The 23,960-nt window shown below is 38.4% G+C and overlaps 1 protein-coding gene across 2 annotated transcripts; it reads left to right on the top strand.

The window, feature by feature from the left end:
- Positions 1-534: 534 nt before the first annotated feature.
- On the top strand, positions 535-19,327 carry LOC149003611 (neutral ceramidase 2-like). Of its 2 annotated transcripts, none has more exons than XM_089138412.1 (10): positions 535-821; positions 1,099-1,493; positions 1,604-1,812; positions 2,120-2,473; positions 12,175-12,439; positions 12,527-12,797; positions 12,909-13,034; positions 15,898-15,961; positions 16,246-16,415; positions 18,515-19,327. In XM_089138412.1, the coding sequence occupies exons 2-10, from the start codon at positions 1,150-1,152 to the stop codon at positions 19,061-19,063; spliced, it is 2,352 nt and encodes a 783-aa protein (XP_088994538.1). In that variant the 5' UTR covers positions 535-821; positions 1,099-1,149; the 3' UTR covers positions 19,064-19,327. The 2 variants fall into 2 exon arrangements, with proteins under 2 accessions (XP_088994538.1, XP_088994539.1); XM_089138413.1 differs by having other exon boundaries at positions 535-760.
- Positions 19,328-23,960: the final 4,633 nt, after the last annotated feature.

Raw genomic sequence — 23,960 nt, forward strand, 5'->3', positions numbered from 1 at the left:
CTCTCAAATGTATAGTGAAAAGGTATGAGGTGAACAGAATTTTCTATCCTTCAAGATAAAAGATTTGAATTTCATTTAGCAAATTCACAAGGATTTCCTCCTAAATAAAGTGTAAAAGAAGCATAATACTTTATCCGAAAAATTTATTACATCCATTTAATGAAAGTAAATCTTGAATTCTTCTTTAGGTAAGAAGCTTGTCTCTTATCATTCACATTATTAAATAAATTTCTAGTTGTAAGACTCATTTGTGCTGGACTTTTTGCCATGTTTTGTTCTATGGTTTCATGACATTTGTATTATTGATGCCATGCGAACGTCCGCATTAATGTATAGACTCATTTCTATCAAAAAAAATAATAATAAATTTTTTTTGGTGGGTAAGGTAAGAACAAATTTTTGGTAGAATGAAAGCTCAAAACTTGAAAATATAATAAGAAAATTAATCAGAAATTCATATGAATCCATTAAATTTCATGCCGTTTTAAGACAAATGTTCAAATTCTGAAGATCAAAATGACAAAATAACCATTACTTTTATCGATAAAAGGAAAAACTTATAATTGCTTTCTGCCTTTCTGGTCTTAAGCGTTGTGTTGAAGTAAAGCAAGTGTTCCAGGAAAAGTCCGGACAGCGTTAATTGATGGGAACTGCATTCAAATTCTTCCCTCATATCCTCTGCTGACGCTTATAAGAGATTATAATCCACACCCCAGCCCAGCTAACATTCTTTGCGGAGACTTTTCAAAAGAATAGTTTGGTAAGAGATTGAATCACCGCAAAATCACTGCTGAAATTTCTTCATCTGGGCTTAGTTTGAGGTCTGTAACTTTCTCTCTGCCTTCTGGGTTCCGGTTATCTTGCTGGGTTTTGAATAAATTTGTTTGTTTTAGGTGATTTTTTTTTATTGAATTCGTATTTTCATCGACTCTCAGGTGTTCTCTTCATCTGAACTTTAAGGGTCTTTGCCCATTTTCTAAACCTGCTTATTGTCTTCCACTACTTAAAAAGCTGTTTGGAGCAATCTTTTATTTCTAATCTGATGTTTGATGGGACTTGATGAGTATGCTCACTGAGCCCTTCTCTGTTTTATTGAAGGAAATGGTAAGAATCGAGTAAGCGGTACCGTCTCTTCTTCATAAAGTCATTATGGGGCTCTTTTCTCTGCCTGCTTGCCATGTTCAGAGGGTCTATGGAACTGTCCGGTTCTGGGTTATGCTGTTGCTCTTGCTACAGAATAGCACAGGGATACTGTCGGATTCTACTTATTTAGTTGGACTTGGAAGCTCTGACATTACAGGACCTGCTGCAGATGTCAACATGATGGGTTATGCAAACATGGATCAGACTGCATCCGGAGTTCATTTCAGGTTGAGAGCTCGTGCATTTATTGTGGCAGAGCCTCAGGGAAATAGGGTAGTTTTCGTAAACCTTGATGCTTGCATGGCTTCACAACTGGTGACAATTAAAGTCATGGAGAGGTTGAAGGCAAGGTAATTGTGGTCTCATTTGATGGATGCGTGTTTAAATTGATTCAGGATCCATGATTCAACATCTAGTCAGTCCTTTGAATCAACCTAATATAATGATTTCCATTTGACAGGTATGGGGACTTATACAATGAACAGAATGTTGCTATTAGTGGTATCCACACTCATGCAGGTCCTGGGGGCTATCTTCAATATGTGGTGTATATTGTAACATCTCTAGGATTTGTGCGTCAGTCATTTGATGCTCTTGTTGATGGCATTGAGAAATGCATTATACAAGCTCATGAAAATCTCCGGCCAGGATCTATTTATGTTGGTAAAGGTAATAGAGAGAGCTTAAACTTTGTACGGACATGACTTCTCATATGTAGCAGGATGTTAACTCATGTTGGACTTTTAGTTGTAATGTTGTTTAATGGCTAAAAGTTGTTGAAACCAAATCCTAACCACCAGCTTACGGTATAGGGCTAAAAGGTTCATGTTCACAAAAAGAATTGAGTCCTTTTCTTTTGTTTAATATGGATCATTTTGCTTTAGTGCACTTATAATCTTCTAGTGAAATGGTGGTTTCTTATTGTTTGTACTTTATTCATTCTGATCATTATCATGTTTTGGGATTTTAATATCAGGAGAGATTTTGGATGCTGGTGTGAACCGTAGTCCAAGTGCTTATTTGAACAATCCTGCCGAAGAACGGAGTAAATATAAATATAATGTTGATACAGAGATGACTCTCCTGAAATTTGTTGATGATCAATGGGGTCCAATTGGTAGCTTCAACTGGTTTGCAACACATGGCACTTCTATGAGTCGTACAAATTCATTGATAAGTGGAGACAACAAAGGTGCTGCTGCAAGATTTATGGAGGACTGGTTTGAAAAAAATGGTTTTCTGGATGGTATTGAAAACCAGAGTTCTGATACATATGCTGGCCACAGCATCCCCAGAAGAATCTCAAGGCTTATTGCCAACCTTCAAAACCGTAAGTAAATTCTTTGTTCATCTTACAAGTTTGTACAATAACACGTCTACAAAAAGCTATAGGAAATAATATAGTATCCTTGTTGCTGAGCTGCCTGTGACATGCTCAGTGGTAATGAAACCCAAACTTCATGCCCATGTGGTAGTGGGAAGCTGTTTCTATGCTTAGTAGAGTAATGCCTGATTTGAGACCTGACACTCTTTGGTGTGGCCAAATTGCCATTGAATATGCTGGATTGGAGCTAGCGACCTGGCAAATTTTATTAGCCTATATCATTTATTGGACAGCTGTCTCTTATACTATCAGCTGTCCAAAATCTTTTTCCAATACGTCCACGTGTAGTTGACTCTCAATAAACATTGTTCTGTGACATGTCAAAGTTTATATTGGTTAAAGAAGCATTTGTCAAATTGGGCAAGGAGGGGCCTATCAATGCTCTAGAATTTGGTTCTGATGAGCTGCCATGTGGTAGCGTGGCTGAACCTCCCACCATCTTAGATTATTTTTTTGTTGTTGTAACTATCAAGTAGAGAAATCTCTCCAGATGCCTTGTGTATGGGGTCTGTCATTGGCCTTGATTTCTGCCCCAGGGAATTCCTAGTCATGCAAAGTTTTGCACACCTGTTGTCCTCATCAGCAAGATTCAGCCCAAGTGCATATTACCAGAGAAAGCATTTCTGAAAAAGGTGAAAATATCAATGATTTCTAAAACAGTTCGGAGTTCGGATTGTTGCAATTATATATTGTGGGCCATATGGTTGAAATGGATCCTAAAAAAATCAGATTGCTGATCTAGGACATAAGTTATCAATATTATTGGTAAAACTCTAAAACAGCTGATCAGATGTTCTTGTGGCAGAGAACCATGTTTTGTGGACAGGCTCAACCACCCCCCAAAAAGAAAGTAATAAAATGTGGTCCCGGGGGGAGGGTGTAATGTAGTACTGTATTTGAATGATCAAAACAGTAGCCAAATAGAACCTTTCACAGGGAATCAACTTCAGATTTGATAGACTTAAGATAAATAAAATTCAGATATAAAGGTAGGCTGAAAACCGGAGTGGTAGAACAAGGATATTGGTTTAAGAACAAGGACTAAATAGGTCTTCAAAACAGCAGTAGACTATAAAGAAGAAATGGATGGAACAATAAGGACAACAAAGTAACACCCGGGCTTCACACCGCAAGGTGGATCGATTGGATCAAACACCAATCTACCTTGATCAAACACAAGGAGTCTCCATAGAGAAGGAATGCTAACAAAGCAAATTGATTTCACTAGATGAGTTGTCTTCACCACTTACATAAGTCTCTTTATATAGCATTCTAAAGAGACATAAACATTAATGGCAACATCCAACCACTAGCTAACACCACCTACCTATTAATAATTCAACTACTACCTAACTCTTGACAAAGGAGAACTCCTTTGACAATGAGTTCTCTTATTTTCAAACCAAAACCCCTTTTATTGACTTTCCAAAAACTAGACATAGGCTTAGGTCTAGACTATGAGGTTCAACATATGTAGGCTAACTTTAACCCACTAAAACAGCCCTAGCCCATGAAAACCATGGGCTGATTCAGGTGACAACTTTAGGCCTTTGATGGGCCTGACCCAATGGGCTTCTTATTTCGTAAATATGTCTTCAATTCTGCATCAACTCTCCCCGGCTTGAAAACATTCGTCTCCGACGAATGAATGAATGACATGTAACGTTCATATAAATCGGGATTGAGTTTCTTGAAATCATCAGCATGAATCCAAGTACTATCATGTCGTGGACGATTCTTCCATTTGACGAGGAAAGCATGGTATCCAGTGCCATGACGAGTGGTTTTGTAAGAGTCATCCAAAACCTCTTCAATGATGTCAGTGATTGGTGGCTTGAGTTGGGGCAGCCTCAACATTTGTTCAGTGTCTCCATCATCAAAGTGGTGCCCTACATAAAGATGTAAGTCAGCCACGTTGAAGACATTGCTTATGTTCATTTCTTCTGGTAGCTCGAGTACATAAGCATTTTGTCCAATGCGTTTCAGCACCTTGTATGGACCCATCTTCTTTGGATGGAGTTTGTTGTTGACCCCAAGTTGGAACCTTTTGAGTTGACACGAACCATCACCATGTCTCTCGGTTGAAACTCCACATATCATCGATGATGATCTGCTGTAGCCTTGTAGACATCATTGTTGAGAGCTATTCTTCAGCGAACATTAGCATGTACCTCTGTGATATGGCGCAAAAACTCGTCAGCCTCAATACTCACGCGTGCTTGTGGTGGTAATGGAATGAGGTCATAGGCCGTCAGGGTTGAACTCCAAGTAGAATCTCAAAAGGAGTACGACCTGTCGTACGATTAACTGAGCTATTGTAAGCAAACTCAGCTATGTCGAGTATGGACGGCCATGTCTTCTCATAGTCACGAACCAAACACCTCAGTAAGTTTCCCAAGCTTCGATTCACCACTTCTGTTTGCTCGTCAGTTTGTGGATGAATGTAGTTGAAAACTGTAACTTTGTGTTACTTTTCAGCCACAATGTCTTCCAAAAGTAGCTCGTGAACTTGACGTCACGATCTGAGACAATGCTACTTGGTAGCCCATGTAGTCGTACAACCTCCTTAAAGAATATCTTTGCAATTTGAGATGCATCAAAGGTCTTTCGACATGGTATAAAGTGAGCCATCTTTGAGAATCGGTCAACCACAACCATGATGGAGTCGGATCGCTCTTTTGTGGAGGGTAGCCTAAGTATGAAATCCATACTAATATCAATCCAAGGTGCATGAGGAACTGGTAATGGTGAGTACAGACCTGTATTTTGCTTGGTTCCCTTGGCTAGCTAACAGACTCTGCATCTCTTGATTACATGATCAACATCCTTTGCAATATGGGGCCAATAATACCGATCAGTAACTTGTATGATAGTCTTATCCCTTCCAAAGTGACCTCCCAAACCTTCGCCATGCAGCTCCCGTATGATGTGATGTCGTAGGGAAGAATTTGGAATGCATAACCGAGTTACCAAAAACAAATACCCATCATGAAGTGAGTATTTATGATGTTGCTTGCCTTGCTGTAACTCCTTGTATGGCATGTTGAAATCTTCGTTAGATGCATACTCATCACGTATTTGACCAATGCTAATTGCATGTGCTGAGAATGTGCTAAGAGTAAGCACTTTTCGGCTCAATGCATCAGCCACTGTATTCTCCTTTCCTGCTTTGCGAACGCAAACTCTTGGAGATAAGCAACCCATTTAGCGTGCCTGTTGCTTATCGATTTCTGTGAATGTAGATACTTCAGCGCCTCATGATCGGTATAGAGAATGAACTCTTTGCCGATGAGATAATGTCTCCAATGGCGTAACACCTGGACAACAACATAGAGCTCTAGATCATATGTTGAATAGCGTCGCTTGGCATCATTGAGTTTCTCGCTATAGAAAGCGATAGGGTGCCCTCCTTGCATCAATACACCTCCTAAACCAATATGTGAGGCATGAGTTGCTACCTCAAATATACAGTCAAAATCTGGCAGGCGAAGTATTGAAGCCTCTATCATCTTTTGCTTGATAAGATGAAAGGCTTTGGTTGCCGCTGTTGTCCACTTGAACTCACCTTTGCATTGCTTCAAACACTCAGTAATAGGTGCCATGACTGCACTAAAGTTCCGAATGAATCTCCTGTAAAACGATGCAAGTCCATGAAAACTACGAACCTCAGTGATTGTCTTTGGTGTAACCCAATCTGTTATACTTGTTATCTTCTCTGGATCAGTTTCAACCCCCTGTGATGAGACAATAAAACCAAGGAACACAACCTTTGGCAGCATAAAGGAGCATTTCTTGAGATTGATGTATAGCTTCTCATGGCGAAGCACTCTCAAGACTTGCCATAGATGATCGATGTGATCATTTGGATGCTTGCTGTAGATCAATATATCATCAAAGTATACGGCCAAAAATCGACCAATAAAAGGACGGAGTACCTGTGTCATCACCCTCATGAATGTACTAGGTGCATTCGTCAGACCAAAAGGCATGACTTTCCATTTGAATAGTCCATCCTTGGTCTTGAAGGCAGTCTTCCACTCATCTCCAGGCCAAATACGAATTTGATGATAGCCACTTCTAAGATCCAATTTAGAAAAGATCTTAGCCCCGGATAGCATGTCCAACATGTCATCAAGCCGCGGTATAGGAAACCTATACTTGACTGTAATCTTGTTGATTGCTCTACTGTCCATACACATGCTCCATGAGCCATCCTTCTTTGGAGTCAGTAATACTGGTATAGCACATGGACTTAAGCTCTCCTGAATGAATCCTTTATGTAGCAACTTATTCACCTGTCTTTTGAGTTCATTGTGCTCTATTGGGCTAAGGCGATAAGCCGGTAGGTTTGGTAACACCGAACCCGGTAGCAAATCAATGGCATGTTGAATATCGCGCATAGGAGGTAGCTCATTAGGCAACTCATCAGGAACCACATCAGAAAAATTAGAAAGTAACTCTTTAATGGGTGGAGGGAATGTCACCTCAGGTGGAGGTGTGACTACCCTTGTAACAAGAGCCAATACCAGCCCTGTATCATGGCTCGTGTGAATGAACTCCTTGTGAGGAACAACCAGCAGCTTCTTTTGCGGTATGGACAACAACTTTTGTGCTTCATTGCTCCCCTTTTGGTTGGTCCTCAAGGACCTCTGTTGACGCATTTCAGCTGGGACATTGATTGGGTGGAGGACAGTGTGAAGTCCTTTGAACTTGAATACACATTGGTTTTTCTTCCCCTCGACCATAACATCATTATCATACATCCATGGTCGACCAAACAGAACATCAGTAAGATGCATAGGGATTACATCACACCATACCTCTTCCTCATATCGATGGAGCTTCAGTGGTATGGAACACCGTTGATTTACCTCCAGAGTATTCCCATTCAGCAAGGATACCCGATATGGTTGAGGGTGCTTCTCCACCTTCAAGTTTGCTTTCTTCGCAAAGGTGTCTGAAGTAACGTTGACACAGCTCCCACTGTCAACTATCACCAAAGCTGTATTATCTCCGGACTAAATACGGCTGTAAAAGATACAATTGCGCCGCCAGTCCTCTCCTTTGGTTTCAGCCACCAAGATGCGGCTTACTATATGAATGCCATAAGCATCACCTCTATTAGCATCATCCTCATCATATGCAGCTCCGTCATAGTTGCCATCATCGAGTGGGTATGGGAATAGATCAGAATCTTCTTCCTCTGCTGACTTTTCTATCTCAGCAACAACATTAATCTTTTGACGGTGTGGGCAATATTTAGCATAATGTCCAACTTCTTGACAATGAAAACATTGTGCTTGGCTGCCACTAGTCATAGGAGCCTTGCCCTTATCTTGTCGGGTAGGAAATGTGGGTTGAGTAGGGGTTGTTGTTGTAGGTTTTGGTGTTGGAAATATTCGCCTAGCCTGCCCGGCTTGGTATCCAAACCTTTTGTTGTTGGATGCCAATAATTCTTCCGCACGTAGGGCCTTTTCAAAACAATCCCGCACATTCTCTACATCCACAACGCCAATGGCCCTATTGATTTCAAGCCGTAAACCCAATGTGAAACGTGACAAGATTTGGATCTCCCTCTCTCGAATTCCTGTACGAGAAGAAAGAGAGTCAAATTGTTCCATATATTCTGCAACTGACAAGTTCCCTTGGCGAAGAGAATTTAACTTGTCTTGTAGTCGCAATTGAAAAGTAGATGACAAGTACTTTTCTCTCAGTTCTTCCTTCATTTCCTCCCACGTAGTAGGAGCTCTACCACGATCTTCCAATTCATATTCGCGAGTTCTCCACCATTCACGTGCAGCTCCAACTAGCTTGGTACGTGCTAACTTCATCTTTCGTACCTCCGAGAGTTCATACCAATCAAAATAGTCATCCAACCTTGCCAACCAATCAAAAAAGACTTGAGGATCATGCTTATCCGAGTATTATTTGAGTTCAAGCTTAACCTTGTGAGAGTCACCAACATGCTTATTGAATGTAGGTTGTTCCCTAGCGAAACAACTTCGTAGGTGTTCCTCAAAAGTTGGTTGCACAACTAGAATCCTTTGGGGTCCTCTCCCCATATTTCTCCGAGTAGGAAAATTGGCTACAGAATGAGCTGGATGGGATTCTTCACCAAGTGGAGGGTGAGGAGCATGAGTAGAGGCAGCAACTCTGGCCTCCATTTCTGAGAACCTCTCGTCCATTTGGTTCTGGGTCGCAGTGATTTGGTTGCTCAGTTGTTGAACCATCTCCATCATTCCCACCATAGGATTAGTTGGACTGGATGGTCCAGAATTTTCACTCCCTGTCATGGCTTTGATACCAAATAATGTAGTATTGTATTTGAATGATCAAAACAGTAGCCAAATAGGACCTTTCATAGGGAATCAACTTCATATTTGATAGACTTAAGATAAATAAAATTTAGATATAAAGGTAGGCTGAAAACTGGAGTGGTAGAACAAGGATATTGGTTTTTAAGAACAAGGACTAAATTGGTCTTCAAAACAGCAGTAGACTATAAAGAAGAAATGGATGGAACAATAAGGACAACAAAGTAATACCCGGGCTTCACACCGCAAGGTGGATCGATTGGATCAAACACCAACCTACCTTGATCAAACACAAGGAGTCTCCATAGAGAAGGAATGCTAACAAAGCAAATTGATTTCACTAGATGAGTTGTCTTCACCACTTACATAAGTCTCTTTATATAGCATTCTAAAGAGACATAAACATTAATGGCAACATCCAACCACTAGCTAACACCACCTACCTAATTCAACTACTACCTAACTCTTGACAAAGGAGAACTCCTTTGACAATGAGTTCTCTTATTTTCAAACCAAAGCCCCTTTTATTGACTTTCTAAAAACTAGACTTAGGCTTAGGTCTAGACTATGAGGTTCAACATATGTGGGCTAACTTTAACCCACTAAAACAGCCCTAGCCCATGAAAACCATGGCTGATTCAGGTGACAACTTTAGGCCTTTGATGGGCTTGACCCAATGGGCTTCTTATTTTGTAAATATGTCTTCAATTCTGCATCAGGGTGGAGTCGACAAGGAACTTTATTTTGTATTATTTTGTAGGCTCAACATTACACGGTCAGCTATACAACAAGAACAAGCCTCATTCCATCTAAATGTGGTCGGCTACTTGGATCCTTGCCTTCCTAGCTATCTGAGGCCATACTAGATACAAGGTCTAAGCCATACATATCCTTTCTCACCACTTATCCTAAGGTTATTTTAGGTCTTTCCCTATCTCTTTTAGCTCAGGGGCAGTACAAAGGGGACTTTATTTCGTATTATTGTATAGACTGTCAACATTATAAAGTCAGTTGTACTACAACAACAAGCCTCATTGCAACTAAATGTGGTCAGCTATATAGATCCTTGCCTTCCTAGCTCTATTAGAGCCTATTAAGATATGCATGATTTACCACTTCAGTGGTAACCACATTATGTGGTATCCACCATAAATTGGATTAGATTTTATTTGATTTCCTTAGCTCCTATTTATTAGATTAGGATAATACTTTCTATTTTTATGTAGCTTGATTAGCAAGCAATACATAGGGAGATTTGCTTCCTTTCCTTCTTGTTACTTGGGTATCAAGTAAGTCTATTTTAGGATTGTAATATTTAAAGTTCTTGTAATCAAATTTAGGGATACTTTGAAGATCTCTCTAATCTGGAAAATTTTCAATAATAAATACACTGTTGAGGGGCAGAGCTGTAACTTGCAGAAGTCTCTATTCCATTCTTCTTCTCCACCACTTCTTCTCTCTTCCTTTAGCTCTCCATTATTTAAAGTTATTTTAATTTAATTCTGTTATAGAGGTTATACTAGATACTAGGTCTAAGCCATGTGTATCCTTTCTCCCACTTCTCTTGAGGATATTTTAGCTCTTCCCCTAGCTTTTTAGTTCATCAATCTGGATTAAATCACTCATCCATACAGGGGCATTTAAGTGCCTCCGTTGAACATGGTCGTGGCACCTCAAACAACTTTCTTTTAGCTTATCATTTATTGGAGCTACTCTCAGACAAGCTTTAATATGATTATTCCTTACTTTTCTTCTTAGTTTTGCCACTCATCCATCTAAGCATCCTAATTTCTGCTACACTGAGTTTAACTTATAATACTTCGTAACCGTCAAACACTCTGCGTCATACATTATAGTTGGTTTTACAACGGTCCTATAATTTCTCATTTGAGCTTTAAAGGAATACGTTGATCGCACAAACCTGGACACACCTCTCTGCTTCATCCACCTATTTTAATTTTTTTGGAAATGTTATCCTCTATATCAGCTCCTTTATTTATGATTGAGCCATTTTAGCCAAGGTACCAAAAATAATAACTTTGTGGGATCTCCTTCTTGTCAAATTTCACCACCTCATTACCTGCCCGATCACGACCAAAATTACACACTAGATATTCCAACTTTGTTCTACTTAGTTTAAAACATTTTGATTCCAAAGTTGCTCTCCATAGCTCTAACTTGGTATTGATCCTTGTTTATGTCTCCTCTTCCAAAACAATGTCATCAACAAAAAGCATACACCAAAGAACCTCATTTTAAATTTTTTTGGTTAAATAATATTGTAAGTGCAAATAAATATAGGCTTAAAAGCTAATCCTTGGTGTAGCCCAATTATAATGGGAAATTCACCACCTTGTCTGGGCCCTCCCCCCACTGTAGGGAGAATTTCAGTCTAAACAAGAAGAGGAGAAAGGGCTTGGGAATGAGTTAAATAATGAAAATTGGGAAATGACAAAAAAGAAAAGGAAAATGAATAGACTAGGAGAAACATAAGAGGTGAAAGTAAAAGGAAAAAGTCACAGCCCAGCAGCTCAGGAGTCTTTTAACTAAATGAGGTTTGCAGGTTAAATTCTTGCCCTCCAGTAGGTTCTTTCTGAGGTCTTACTTGGAACAATACCTAGAAAATGCATGCCCTTCCTCACACCTGAGGCCGGTTTAAACACCCAAAGTGCATTGTTGGGGCTCATCGCAGTTGTATGGGTTACCTTGCTTGTGACTTTTTCCATTGGATTTTCAGGTGTGCAGTGTTGTTCCCAGTATGGAATATTCTCAATCAATTTTTGAACCTTCGTATTGGTACATGATGGACACGATGGACAGATGGAGTCTGGTTTGTTGATCTAAAATGTGGACAAACATGTTCTCAAAATATAAGTGAGAATTTGCAGAATGAGAGATTTTCCTACCTGGGAAGACTTCTCTCGGGACAAGGATTCCCTTTCTAGTATAATTACTTCCTCCTTCTATATGATTTTCCAGTTTTGCCTAGTCCATGTTGTCTCAGTGGGTGAAAAATGATCAAGGTATTGAGTATATCTAGTGGATCCATTTGGTGATTGCTGCTTATAATCAATTTGATCAGTAATGCTTCTCATCATTATTCATTCATGCTATGCTGCTGGTTTGACTGATTAAATTTTTTAATAGCATTTTTCAAAATTTTGTTTTGACTGTTCTGGAACTTCAAAAATCAGAAATATTTAGATAACAGATTTCATTGGAGTGCATCATTTGCTACATGGTAGCAACGCCATGGAACACTATTATTTTTATCCATGACACTAAGAACGTTGCTTTTACACATGCCATAAAATCTGAAACCATTTCATGCAGATGATGAGTTAAGGGATCTTGCTGCCTCGTATCAATCTTCGGGGGGGAGACCAACAACCAGGATGTTGAGTATTTCCAGTCGTGTTAGGAGCGCTCTGAGGCATGCTGAAAGACCTCGTTTTGTATCTGCTTTTTGTCAGTCAAATTGTGGTGATGTTAGTCCAAATGTGCTTGGTACTTTCTGCATGGATACTGGACTAGCTTGTGATTTCAATCATAGTACCTGTGGTGGGAAAAATGAACTCTGCTATGGCCGAGGCCCAGGGTATAGCTACTTCTCATATCTTCTTAGATTTCCCAATTCACATTTGATACCTGTATCAGTATTATGTTGTTTCTCTCTGTCTACCAGCTACCCAGATGAATTTGAAAGTACGCGTATAATTGGAGATAGGCAATTTAAAAAAGCTGTGGATCTCTTTGGCAAAGCATCTGAGCAATTGAAAGGCAAGATTGAATACCGGCACGCCTACATAGATTTCTCCCAGCATGAAGTTACACTTCCTAAAAAGGATGGAGGTAATGAGCTGGTGAAAACATGTCCTGCTGCTATGGGGTTTGGTTTTGCTGCGGGAACAACTGATGGACCTGGAGCTTTTGATTTCAGGCAAGGAGATGACAAGGTGCCTTACGAATATTTGTTAATGGTTTAGTGTGCAGCGTCCCCTTCTCTTTCATTTTTTGCATGGAAAATGTAAATGCTATATGGTGATTTTTAATTTGATGCTACTCAGGGTAATGCATTCTGGAAGTTGGTAAGAAATTTACTGAAAACACCGGATAAAGAGCAAGTCAACTGTCAACACCCAAAGCCTATTTTGCTTGATACGGGTGAAATGAAGGAACCTTATGACTGGGCGGTGAGTCATGTATTATTATTTAGGTTTTGTGGTTAATATATATATGTTTGTGTGTGTACATTGTAGGAAAACAGGAAACATTTGATTGTGCCCCTAGTCAAATTAATTGTTGGTAAGGAAGTTAATTGGTAACCTACAGGATAATTGTCTGGATATTTTATTTTGTTTCACTAGATTATATTCACCACTTCCCGAGAGGCTAGAAAGAAGCATTTAGTCAATGCCTTAATTTGACAATTTTTGTTGAACTAATGTGGACGTGTATCTAAGTTCTGAGTCTTCTGATATGTATGCATGGTGTTTGATGAGGCTGTTATTGTTTTGTTTGTTGAAAATCAGTCATCAGGAAGCCATACCCTAGAAATACAGATCAGCAAGAAGCCTTCAATCACGGTCCCTATTTGCATTCTTATGATCAATTTGGTTTGTAAAGAGTGAGATTTTCAAATAATCATTAACTTGGTGGATTGCTTTTTCTTCTTAGGGTCTGAGGGGTGTTTTTAATTCTTGACATTTTGTTAGGATTGCCATCTAGTTATTTAGGCAGTTGGATGCCTTCATTGGTGAACTATCTAATGACTCCTCTCAATGCTAATTGTACTAGCCTTTAAGTAGAAGTTTTATGAAGGAGAAGGCTGTACAGAGTGTTGGTGTATGGGGACCTCTCATATTTTCTTCTCCCTTACATGTGGACCCTTCTTTTTATGTACATCATGCCCCCTACTGTGCTCCCATTAGCCTGGCAGGCAAAATCCATCCCACACTGGCAGCATGTACATCCTCTGCAGATATTATAAAATTGCCTGCAGAAGGAATTATTTACTGGCTAAACTGGAGAAATAGTGCTGCCTGGTAGCAAACACACACACATGTGGAATATCAAGTGTACAGCACTTCTCAAACTTATGGGTTCAGCATACCATGCTTACTTCCTCGTTCAACTTAGAACCCCTCATATAGAGCTGAAATTGATCTATTGTAGGTTGAATTTCGTTTCTGATGCCATGGTTGACTAAAAATTTGGCACTGTCAAAGTTGAGTTGTATTTACTGTTGAAAGATTTGACTTGAATATGAATAAAAATTTTAATACATGTCAAAAACTAATTTAAATTATTAATTTATAGCCCACAAGTTGTTTCGTTATCTCATTTTCTTGTTCTTGATGGTTATTATGACTATTACTATCCATAGTTGTCAAGGCATCAAGGCACCTTCGATGCCTTTGTTCACCTAAGCTGGCACTTTGGATGCCTTGGTACTGTGCTTCCGGGCCCCTGCCAGTGGCTTTGGTCACCTAGTTGTGTGACAACTGTGTTACTAACAAGAGTATTAGTAAGTTATATGCTAGAGATTGTTAATTCAAATTCAATTAACTGATCAGTGTATACTGTTATATTATCTTTGTTCTAATTTAATTGTTATTAGAAATTTCCTACTAATAATTTTATCTTTCTTCAATTCATGATTATCATGAAAAAGTAATTAGTAATTTGCTCATGATTAACTCATAAATTATAATATCAATTGTATTCCTTTAGTTTATAAATGATAATTAGATTAACATTATAAACGTTTATAATAAGTAAAATCTTAACAATTAGGTCCCATACTAATTTACATGGTTAGCAACTTCTAGTTCTTACCAATGATCTTCCAATGTGACAAATCCGTAAGGTTTTGAAGAAAAATGAACTAAGAAATCCTTAAACTGTGCAAGGAAGAAAAGCTTCTCCACTGTCTGATATTGTTTTTATAATCATCATCGTCTGCCTCCTCATCGTTTTTGTGAATTGTTGTCGATTCAACTGATGTTGATAAATAGTGTCCAATAATTTGTACTCTCATTATTGATTGATTCTTTTTCTATACATTATCCATGTTGAATATCATAACAATTTTATTTTGTAACTTTTTCCTATACTAATTACTATCCCATATTCCTTTGTAATTACATGCAACATTGAGTTTCATCAATTCTGTTTTAAACTTTAGAATAACTATAGATTTATTTTTATCATTATATGTGAAGATAAGTACAGCAATGATTATATTGGCTGTGGTGTTATTCTTTGGTACTTCAAAGTTGCCAAAAAATGACGGTCATATTAATAACAATAGTAATTTAATCAATTGCAACTATTTTATTATTCTTAATCCTTTTTGCATTAATCAGTATAATGTTTCTCGTTTGCTGCCTCTTTATGTTGGATACGCAAGTTGATGCATTTAACTAAACTCCTTACTGTAATTTCTGTACCAAAACAAACAAAGGCAAGAAGAAAAAAAAGAAAAAATGAAAAATGAAAACCCTCTTAAGTGGAATCTCTTTCTTCAATTTGAGATCCTTTCCCCCTTCCCTTTTCTTTTTTGGGTGCTTCTTCAATAAAGATCCAATCATCACTAGAGTGCGAAATTGGATGACCAGAGCCAGAAGGGCTTGTTTAATCTGTTCATACAGAGTTTTAGGGTTGAAATTCCTAGTTTATGGCCTTCCACACACGCCCTCCCAAACACCACAAAAGATAGAAAGAGCAATCTGAAAGCCCCCTCTTGGTGTTTCCAATATGATTGTAAGGATACCCATTGATGTGGAGATCAACTGCTGAACACTTCTTCATTTCAATTCAATTCAGAAGTATGATACTGATTATTAAAAAGGTTCTTGCAAAAATATATTCTACCCATTTAAAGACTACCTTGCAGAACATTTGATTTCCTCATTGATATTGATAAGATACCTAGAAGCATTTCTGCAGTCGCATAGCATGGTATGTTTACATTTGGTGCAGGCATCATCATTCAATTACAACCACATAGTTGGAGTTTCTTATGAGGATTCTGTTTGACCATATTTTATGCAGCCTTCAGTACTTCCAGTTCAGATTCTGAAAATTGGGCAGCTGGCCATTCTTTGTGTGCCTGGAGGTTATTCCTTCTCCTTTTCTTTTATCTGTTCCTTCAGCTTTTCTATTTCTTTAAATGTGCTGATTTTTCTCCAGAGATCTTTTCAACTCCCTCTTTACATGCACACACACAGGATGTATTGGTCTGTCACCTTGTGTTTGTTCAGTAACATTCTTCCTGCTTCTGTTACACCTTTCTGTGAGGAATACCGTGGCTGCAATTATCTTATTAGTATATACTAGTTTTCAGTTAGTTTCTTCATTCTCTGTGCAAGTCATTTCTTTAATGTGTACGTTTTCTTACAGAGTTCACAACAATGGCCGGGAGGCGTCTCCGTGATGCTGTGAAGTCAGTTCTTACTTCTGGAGCTAATGGAGAATTCAACAGCAATGTGCACGTTGTTATAGCAGGGCTGACAAATACCTATTCACAGTACGTTACCACATTTGAGGAGTATGAGGTGCAGAGATATGAGGTTAGCTTGCCTGCTTGAAAAGCTGGACCTTAGATTCAGTTCTTATTTAACTACATGTGACCATCTTTGCTATTCCATGTTTCTATGGAAAATTTGTTGTGCTCGAGCGCATTTTCATGCATATTCTCTAGTGCATACATCCATCTGAACCATTTTATTGCTGCATGGGGCTTGTCTCAGAAATCAGTTTATGGTTGGTGCAGAAACTCTTGTCCATGATGCATCTTTATCCATGCTGGAAGAATTTCTCACTCATTTCCCAGCTTTTTCTCACATTTATCCCACAAGTAGAAGTAGTGCGGGTTTGTATCTTGTGGGCTCTAATATTCTAGGTTAGGACTGCTAGATTATTGGGTTATATGGTATATATAGGGAAAACAATCAAAAATCCATTTTGTCAAGAAACTTTTTAGCATGAGGTTTTATTGTTCAAAGGAGGGGTGAATCCCTTAGTTGAAATAGGTTTACATAGGGTTAGTAGAAAGTTCTCTTTTCTTTATTCTTCTGCTCAATGCATTTCATGCACTACATGTCTGGAGTCGGGCAAAATTTTGTGTGACTCAGTAAGGTAAACGAAAATGTACATTCCATCGTGGCTAAACCACTCAAGGCATTTCAGGAATCAGTCTGATTCTGTCTCTGTTTGGCATTTAAAGAAAGGGAGGATCCTAAAGAATATATCGTTCATTTAGTTGTTGAGTGGATAATGGTCCCATTTGTTTCACTATGTGTTGGAGTAACACTTCCATACAGTGGGACTCATTGGTTCATTTCTGATGGTTAGGTATACTTATTACAGGTCACTGGCTCCGGTATCTTATAAGTGTTCTCTACCCACCCTTTTACATGTATTGTACGCATACTCGTGCACATTTACATGTATGCATATCCCCCACTCATGCAATAGAAAGAAATGTCGTAAAGGGAGCTAAAAGGATGGAAACAACAGGCTAATGTTTTCTTGTCGGAAACAATATGAGTATGGCAAGGTAGGATATGGCCAACCTTTTGATATCGGTTGAGAAGTACAAAGTGAAAGTCAGTCCCAGCTAAAGCTCCCCTTACGGTTTCAATGCTGGTACCAGCAGCTATCCCACCACTGCCTCACCCAAATCTATTCCGCTGCCAGTCGAAGAATCACCAGGGGCCACTTGAATTAGTTTTACATAGCATTTGTTGGACTTGAAAGGGATTTCATTATCCTTCTTGAATGACTTTAGTGACTGAAGCTTGCACCCAGGTACCAGAGGCGGAGGGTAAGGTTCTGACAAGGGAAAACAGCCCGGGGGGCCTTTTTTGGAAAAGGGGGGGGGGGGCCCCCCCGGGGGGGTAGTACCATGGCCAGGATCCAAGAAAGATGATCTCGTCTCCACTCCCAGCCTTGATCATATTTAATACCTGGATTAACGTTTATACAAGTTTTGAATGGAACTACCCTTCCGGGAGTAATTGTCCCATATGTCACTCTGAAGAGACACATCATTCATGGAGTTGCCCCTAAATTACAGAGCTTTTTCATTCATTTTACAAGTTTTCAGGAAAGCAATATTTCCCAATAACATGAATCTGAGACTCCTTGGACCCAATTAAGCTTTCTCCTGTTGAACCATAGAGAAGATTGGTGAAACACAGACTATGTAGCCAACTAATCTATGCTCTTATGACTTTCTGAAAATTCTAGTAATATCCTACTTTTTCCTGTTATAGTTCATGGCAGATGGTTAAAGTTTCACGATCGGTCTTTACTTCTTTTTTCCCCTTCCAAGAGGTTTCCCCCAACTTTCCAATGGCCTTTCATTATGCATGAATTCGGTTTCTGGTAGCTATGTGCATTTCTTATATCACAGATAGTGAAGTAATGTATTAATCCCATGGTTAAGATATAGGTGCGCATGTATCTGAGTGAACAGTTATTTTTTTGTGAACTTGATGAGCTAATTATTGATCAACTTGCCTTAAAAATAATATAAGTATTACTATGGTCCAAGTTATGAATCTCGTTCCATGTGACAACCAAGTGCTACCTATGTAAATTTCATTGTGTTTGATTTAAATCCCATACATTGCTTAACTCCTATTGATGGCATTGTATTCCTCAGGGTGCGTCCACGCTGTATGGTCCACACACACTGAGTGCCTATATTCAAGAATTCAAGAAGCTTGCGAATTCTCTCATCACTGACCAAACTGTTGAGGCAGGTCCACTGCCCCCCGATCTTTTGGACAAGCAAATCGGCTTTCTAACACCTGTTGTCATGGATAGGACCCCTCGTGGTGTCGAATTTGGGGACTGTTCCATTGATGTCCCCCTGAATTCCACATTCAAGAGAGGCAACATGGTTTCGGTTACTTTTTGGACAGCTTGCCCCAGAAACGACCTCTTGACGGAGGGGACATATGCCCTGGTGGAGTTTCTCCATGGAAAGGATACATGGGTACCAGCTTATGATGATGATGATTTTTGCTTGCGCTTTATATGGTCTCGTCCTGCAAAACTAAGCACTCACAGTCATGCAACCATAGAATGGAGAATCCCTCAATCAGCACCTACTGGTGTGTACAGGATAAGTCATTTTGGTGCCTCAAAGAGCCTTTTTGGTACAGTTAAGCATTTCACAGGTTCATCCAGTGCCTTTGTAGTGGCATAGGTGATGAGCAATCTAGATTCTAAAGCATCTACTGTATTATGGTTTTTGTGCTTTATTTCTAACAAGGAAGGAGTACATGTATATTGGGTCTTAACTTGGGGAACCCAGGAGGTTCTTAGAATACGTTTGTGTATGAATTAGTTCATATATAGTTGATGCAGTAAACAAATTATTGTTGTGATAAACTGTGATACCTCATCATTATCACTCTGCTGTTACTCCTTGCAGGAAGAACACCTATCATAGATTTGATCATATGCTAAAAGCTATCAAATTTTCTGAGAAGTTTTTAAATGTTCATTTCAATTTCATTCCCTGCAATCAATTTCAAAGGATAAGGGATGCTGTCATTCCATTTATGAACACACATAGCAGATTAAGGTCTCTTCCCATTCTGGAATACTTAATTACAGTTATCTTTGAACTAGGTTTAATATTAAATTTGAAAACTTGCATCAATGACGAAAGTCAAACTAGACAAGATTTCTTACTCTCAGTTCTAGGGTATTCATTCTCTTTTTCTTTAAATCTTAGTTCATGGGAATGGTTAAAATATTGAACTTTGCTTAGATCTAGACATTGCCATGCACATGCTCTACAATGCTCTACAATCCTAAATCATAATGAATATTATATTTTTCTTGTACGGAAGTTATATTTTAAAGTCGGGTTGCTTCGGTTGACAAAGATCAACATCTCATTATATAAGATCAAGAGTTTAAATCTTCTGGGCCATACACAAATTTTTATTATAAATAGAACTATCTTTCAAGAACACAGCTGAAATGTGCATAAGTTAACTTAGACAAACTTCTAAAAGCTGTAGTGTTTTTGTGATAAATAAATCAATTCAATCAAAATATCTTTATTAATAATTTCATATTCTTCATTCTCTATGTTGTGAACCCCACATATCTTTGTATAGCTTTGCATCAACTCTACTAGTAAATTGCAACTAAACTCCTAAATTATAAATTATTTTTTGAACTATTATTTGTTTCATTCTACTTTACTTCTAACATTCAATTTTTTTAATTTACTTCACCTCCAAACAAGCTAGTGAGGCCTATAAGCCATAAACACTAAAAGCCAACATTGCATCACACTCCTTGGTCCACAAGAACTCCTTGTCTTTAACCATTACATCCAATAAACATCCTTCACCTCTCTAGTTACTTTTCTCTCTCTTATTTATCACCTAGGGTTGCCAAATTTGTGCACCAAATGTAACCAAAAAAAAAAAATTACTGAACTGAACCCATTTTACATAGAACCAAAAAATAGTTTGACATCCTCCAAATTGGTCACTTGTTTTTAGTTCTAGATCTGCAAATGCTCTAGCAGATAATCTAGTAAGGTTGGTCTCGGCTCTTTGAGCTCTGTTGTCAGAATGTTTGCGTTCTTATTGTTCTCAATAAATTTACTTCTTCCCCCCTAGAAATTAGAGAGGATAATTTTACACCCAAATGAATTTCAAGACCGAGAGATCGATTTGAATCAAGATCGACTAAACATGGCTAGTTTGAGAGCGACGAAACATATCGTCAATTAAGGGGTTGTATGGCAACATTCCTATTTCTCGTTTTTTTTGTGTTATAGTATATTTTTGGAATCATATATGTGTGAGCCAATAGAGAGATGGAATCAAAATTGAATTGACCCGACCCGGGTCCAGATTTGTGGTTGAGAACCCGGATTAGTTTTTTCATGTATAGAATATTGATTTGTGAGGTGTAAAATGTAAATGCCTGCGTATGCATGTGCATGCGCATGCGTGAAGGCACTTGATAAGAGGAGGGGTAGAAAGGCATCGGATTATGGACCCGACCCGCTCCTCCATTTGAGCGACATGTTGGGATTAACAGCTTGTAATTTCTCTAATTACTCACCCATTAGTATGGCAGCCCTAGTTAGAGCTTAGCCAAGATAGATAAAAATGACAAAGACAAGCTTAATTAAATGAAAAAAATTAGTGAAACTTATAAATATTAATTTAATTAGTTAATTAATAAGTGGTGGTTTATATGGATCGTAAACCTAGAAATCGAAAACCCTAACCCCAACCTAACAACCCTAGTGGGAGAAGCCTATGGAATGGGGGAGGCCTAGGGGCTAGGGTGGGCAAATTGGAGCACGTGCGAACAGTCTTGATACCGAGGAGGCACGAGCAGGCCCGGTTATCTCTCCCATATTGCCTATTTGCCTTCTTATTACTTCTCTTTTCGATCAAACCAAACACTTTCCTCTCCCACTATGACTCATCACCTTCACAGATCAGACTTTGTGATCTCATTTCCCAGCACTGCTTTTGGAGCAGCTAGCATGGTTGCTCCAATGGGTAGCTGTCTTTTTTGTCTTCAAATTAAATCATCTATTAGGTAGAAAATGAATCTAATATATATTACATCCGTAGCACTTCTTTACCATATAATAGGAATGAAACCCACGTGAAATTTACTGAGGTCCTATCTTTATATTATTTTATCAGTATTTAAATTTATGCCTCACATGTATGTATTATATGGTGAAAAAACGTCAAGAGAGCAGTATATGTTTCCTTAACTGGAAAGTGATTCAAACTTTAAAAGCTATGAACAAGTTGAGTCAAGCCTTTAACCAATTTCATAGTAGGTTGGCTTCAATGTGTGTTGATTTACCAAATTGAGACCCACCATGCACTTTTTTGGCTACAAGTAACCCTTTTTTAGCAATTTTTTTCGGTAAATAGACGTTATATATTTAAGTTATAAAACAGTATAATACATAGAAGCAACTCACTGCGACAATAAATATGACCATTCCGGTTAGTTTCTATAATATCAATGAGGTACTCTGGTAAGGAAGACACTTAGTAAGCAACCTTTGTGTCAGGCCGCTGCATTAGTCTATCGCAAATGATGCCCGGAACCACATTTCCGGAAAGTGTCACGTAGTGATCAAATATTCTCCAATAAATCACGCATCAACTACACAATTTCCTACTCCATATAGTTTTTTTAAGATTCAAACACTTAACATAGTAATAGCTTTAAGACCAAGCACCAAAAGTTTCTACTAATCTTTCTTATATTAGACTATTCAATCTAAGCGCCCATACAATAAATTGGACCCTTGTGCACTTAACATCTCTGCCTCACGTTCGGTATCAAATTAACTACCATTGCATCCCTTGCTTGGTTCAAGCATCAATAAGACGATATAGAAGAAAAGAAATATCAGTAACAAGGGTTCTATGGAGACGTGAAGTGGAAACCCGCTTGCGTGCGTGTTATGATCTTAATAAGGTCGTAGAGAGCACCAGTGCACGCGTGGAAGTCCATGACTATCCATGGAACCTGGCCTCTACCACCTGAACCGGCATGACTGTACATTTATTACATGAAGAAGATTATATTTGGAAGACAAACTAACTTCTCTCTTTGCACCAAATCCAAGACAAGACTCATAAACCCTACAAAAAAGAATAATGACAGAGGTTACAGGAGACAAATCTCAGCCCCACTCTCTCTCTCTCTCTCCCTTCTTCATTTTCTATTGCATTTAATGGCGGCATATGTTTGACCGTCACTGATGACTTATCTATCTAACACCCTCTGCAATTCTATTTTCTTCGTCTTTCTTCTTCTATTGCTGCTGCCTGCTGCTTCTGGTGTTTTCTTTTCGTCTCTATTGTTACTTCAGAGACAAAATAGAATTTTTTTACAGAAACGCTTTTGGGTTTTTGAGCTTCAAGGGGAAGAGCTTGTGGGATTTGTGAGTTTGAAAGCGAGAGACGTGGGTCTTGCCTCCATTTTGAGGGGCACTTGAGTCAACCCCACCTTCATTATTTGCTACCCAACAAATTCTCAATCTCTTTCTTCTTGTTTTGTTATTGGTTTTTGATTTTTGAACTAAATACATCTCAAGGTGGAGACTTAAACAGCCCTTTAATCAGGCAGAGTTTTCCTAAATCCCTTTTTCTCTTCAGAGTTTCTTGTTTCTGAATAATATTATCACTTGCTGAGACTTGGGTTGAATTCATCTTCATCATTAACTTATATCTTGAAATAGAAAATAAAAAACTCAATGAAGATATAATCTAACTGATACAGCTTCTTTTACTTGTTTATGTTTGGATTCTTGCAGAACTGACTGAATCTTCTTTTGTGCAAACCAAACATTCTTTGCGAAAAACATTATACAACCAACGCCGAAATCAGCAAACCCAGTTGGGTAAGAGACCCAGATAATCCGAATAGCTGCTGCAGTAGTAATTTGCTTCTATTCAGTTGTCTTCATCACAAATTCACTTTCTGGTCGGTAAGCTTCTTTCTCTTTCTCTCTGCACTGTTTCCCATTTCGTAACAAAAGCATTACATGAACTTACAGACTTATACTACTGTCATCCTCTCCTGTTTTTGAAAAGAGAAGAATAAGAATGAAGATTAAAGAAATGGGTCTTTGACGAATGCGAATTCCAACCAAGTGGTCGACACCTTTCTACTTGGGGAACCAAATAAGACCTTTTTAGTCATTCTTATTTCATTCCTCTTAATGAAACAGTGTTGCAGGATTTTGACCAAGTTTTCTGAACTCTTCTTACCCAGTAATTTTTTATGATCTTTTCTTAATTAATCTGTCGGGTTCTATGTATTTCTTATAAGACACATGAGGGGACCTCTAAATTATAGGATTGTTTAATAAATTTGATTAGATGGGTACCCACTTAGAATTATATATTTAGATTTTTTTGGCTTTCTAATCTCTTTTGTAAAGTTGTTTCAGATTCATAAGATATCCACTCAAATGGGATGCATGTGTGCCATGAGTATTAGGGTTATGTTAAGGATCATATGTAGATTAATTTAATCCAGCATAGACAAAGAGAAGAGAGAGGTTTAGTAAACTTTACGTAGAC

Source organism: Hakea prostrata, chromosome 10, assembly GCF_041222555.1.
Source record: "Hakea prostrata isolate BN-2017 chromosome 10, UWA_Hpros_2, whole genome shotgun sequence".
In the NCBI taxonomy this organism is placed as follows: Eukaryota; Viridiplantae; Streptophyta; class Magnoliopsida; order Proteales; family Proteaceae; genus Hakea; species Hakea prostrata.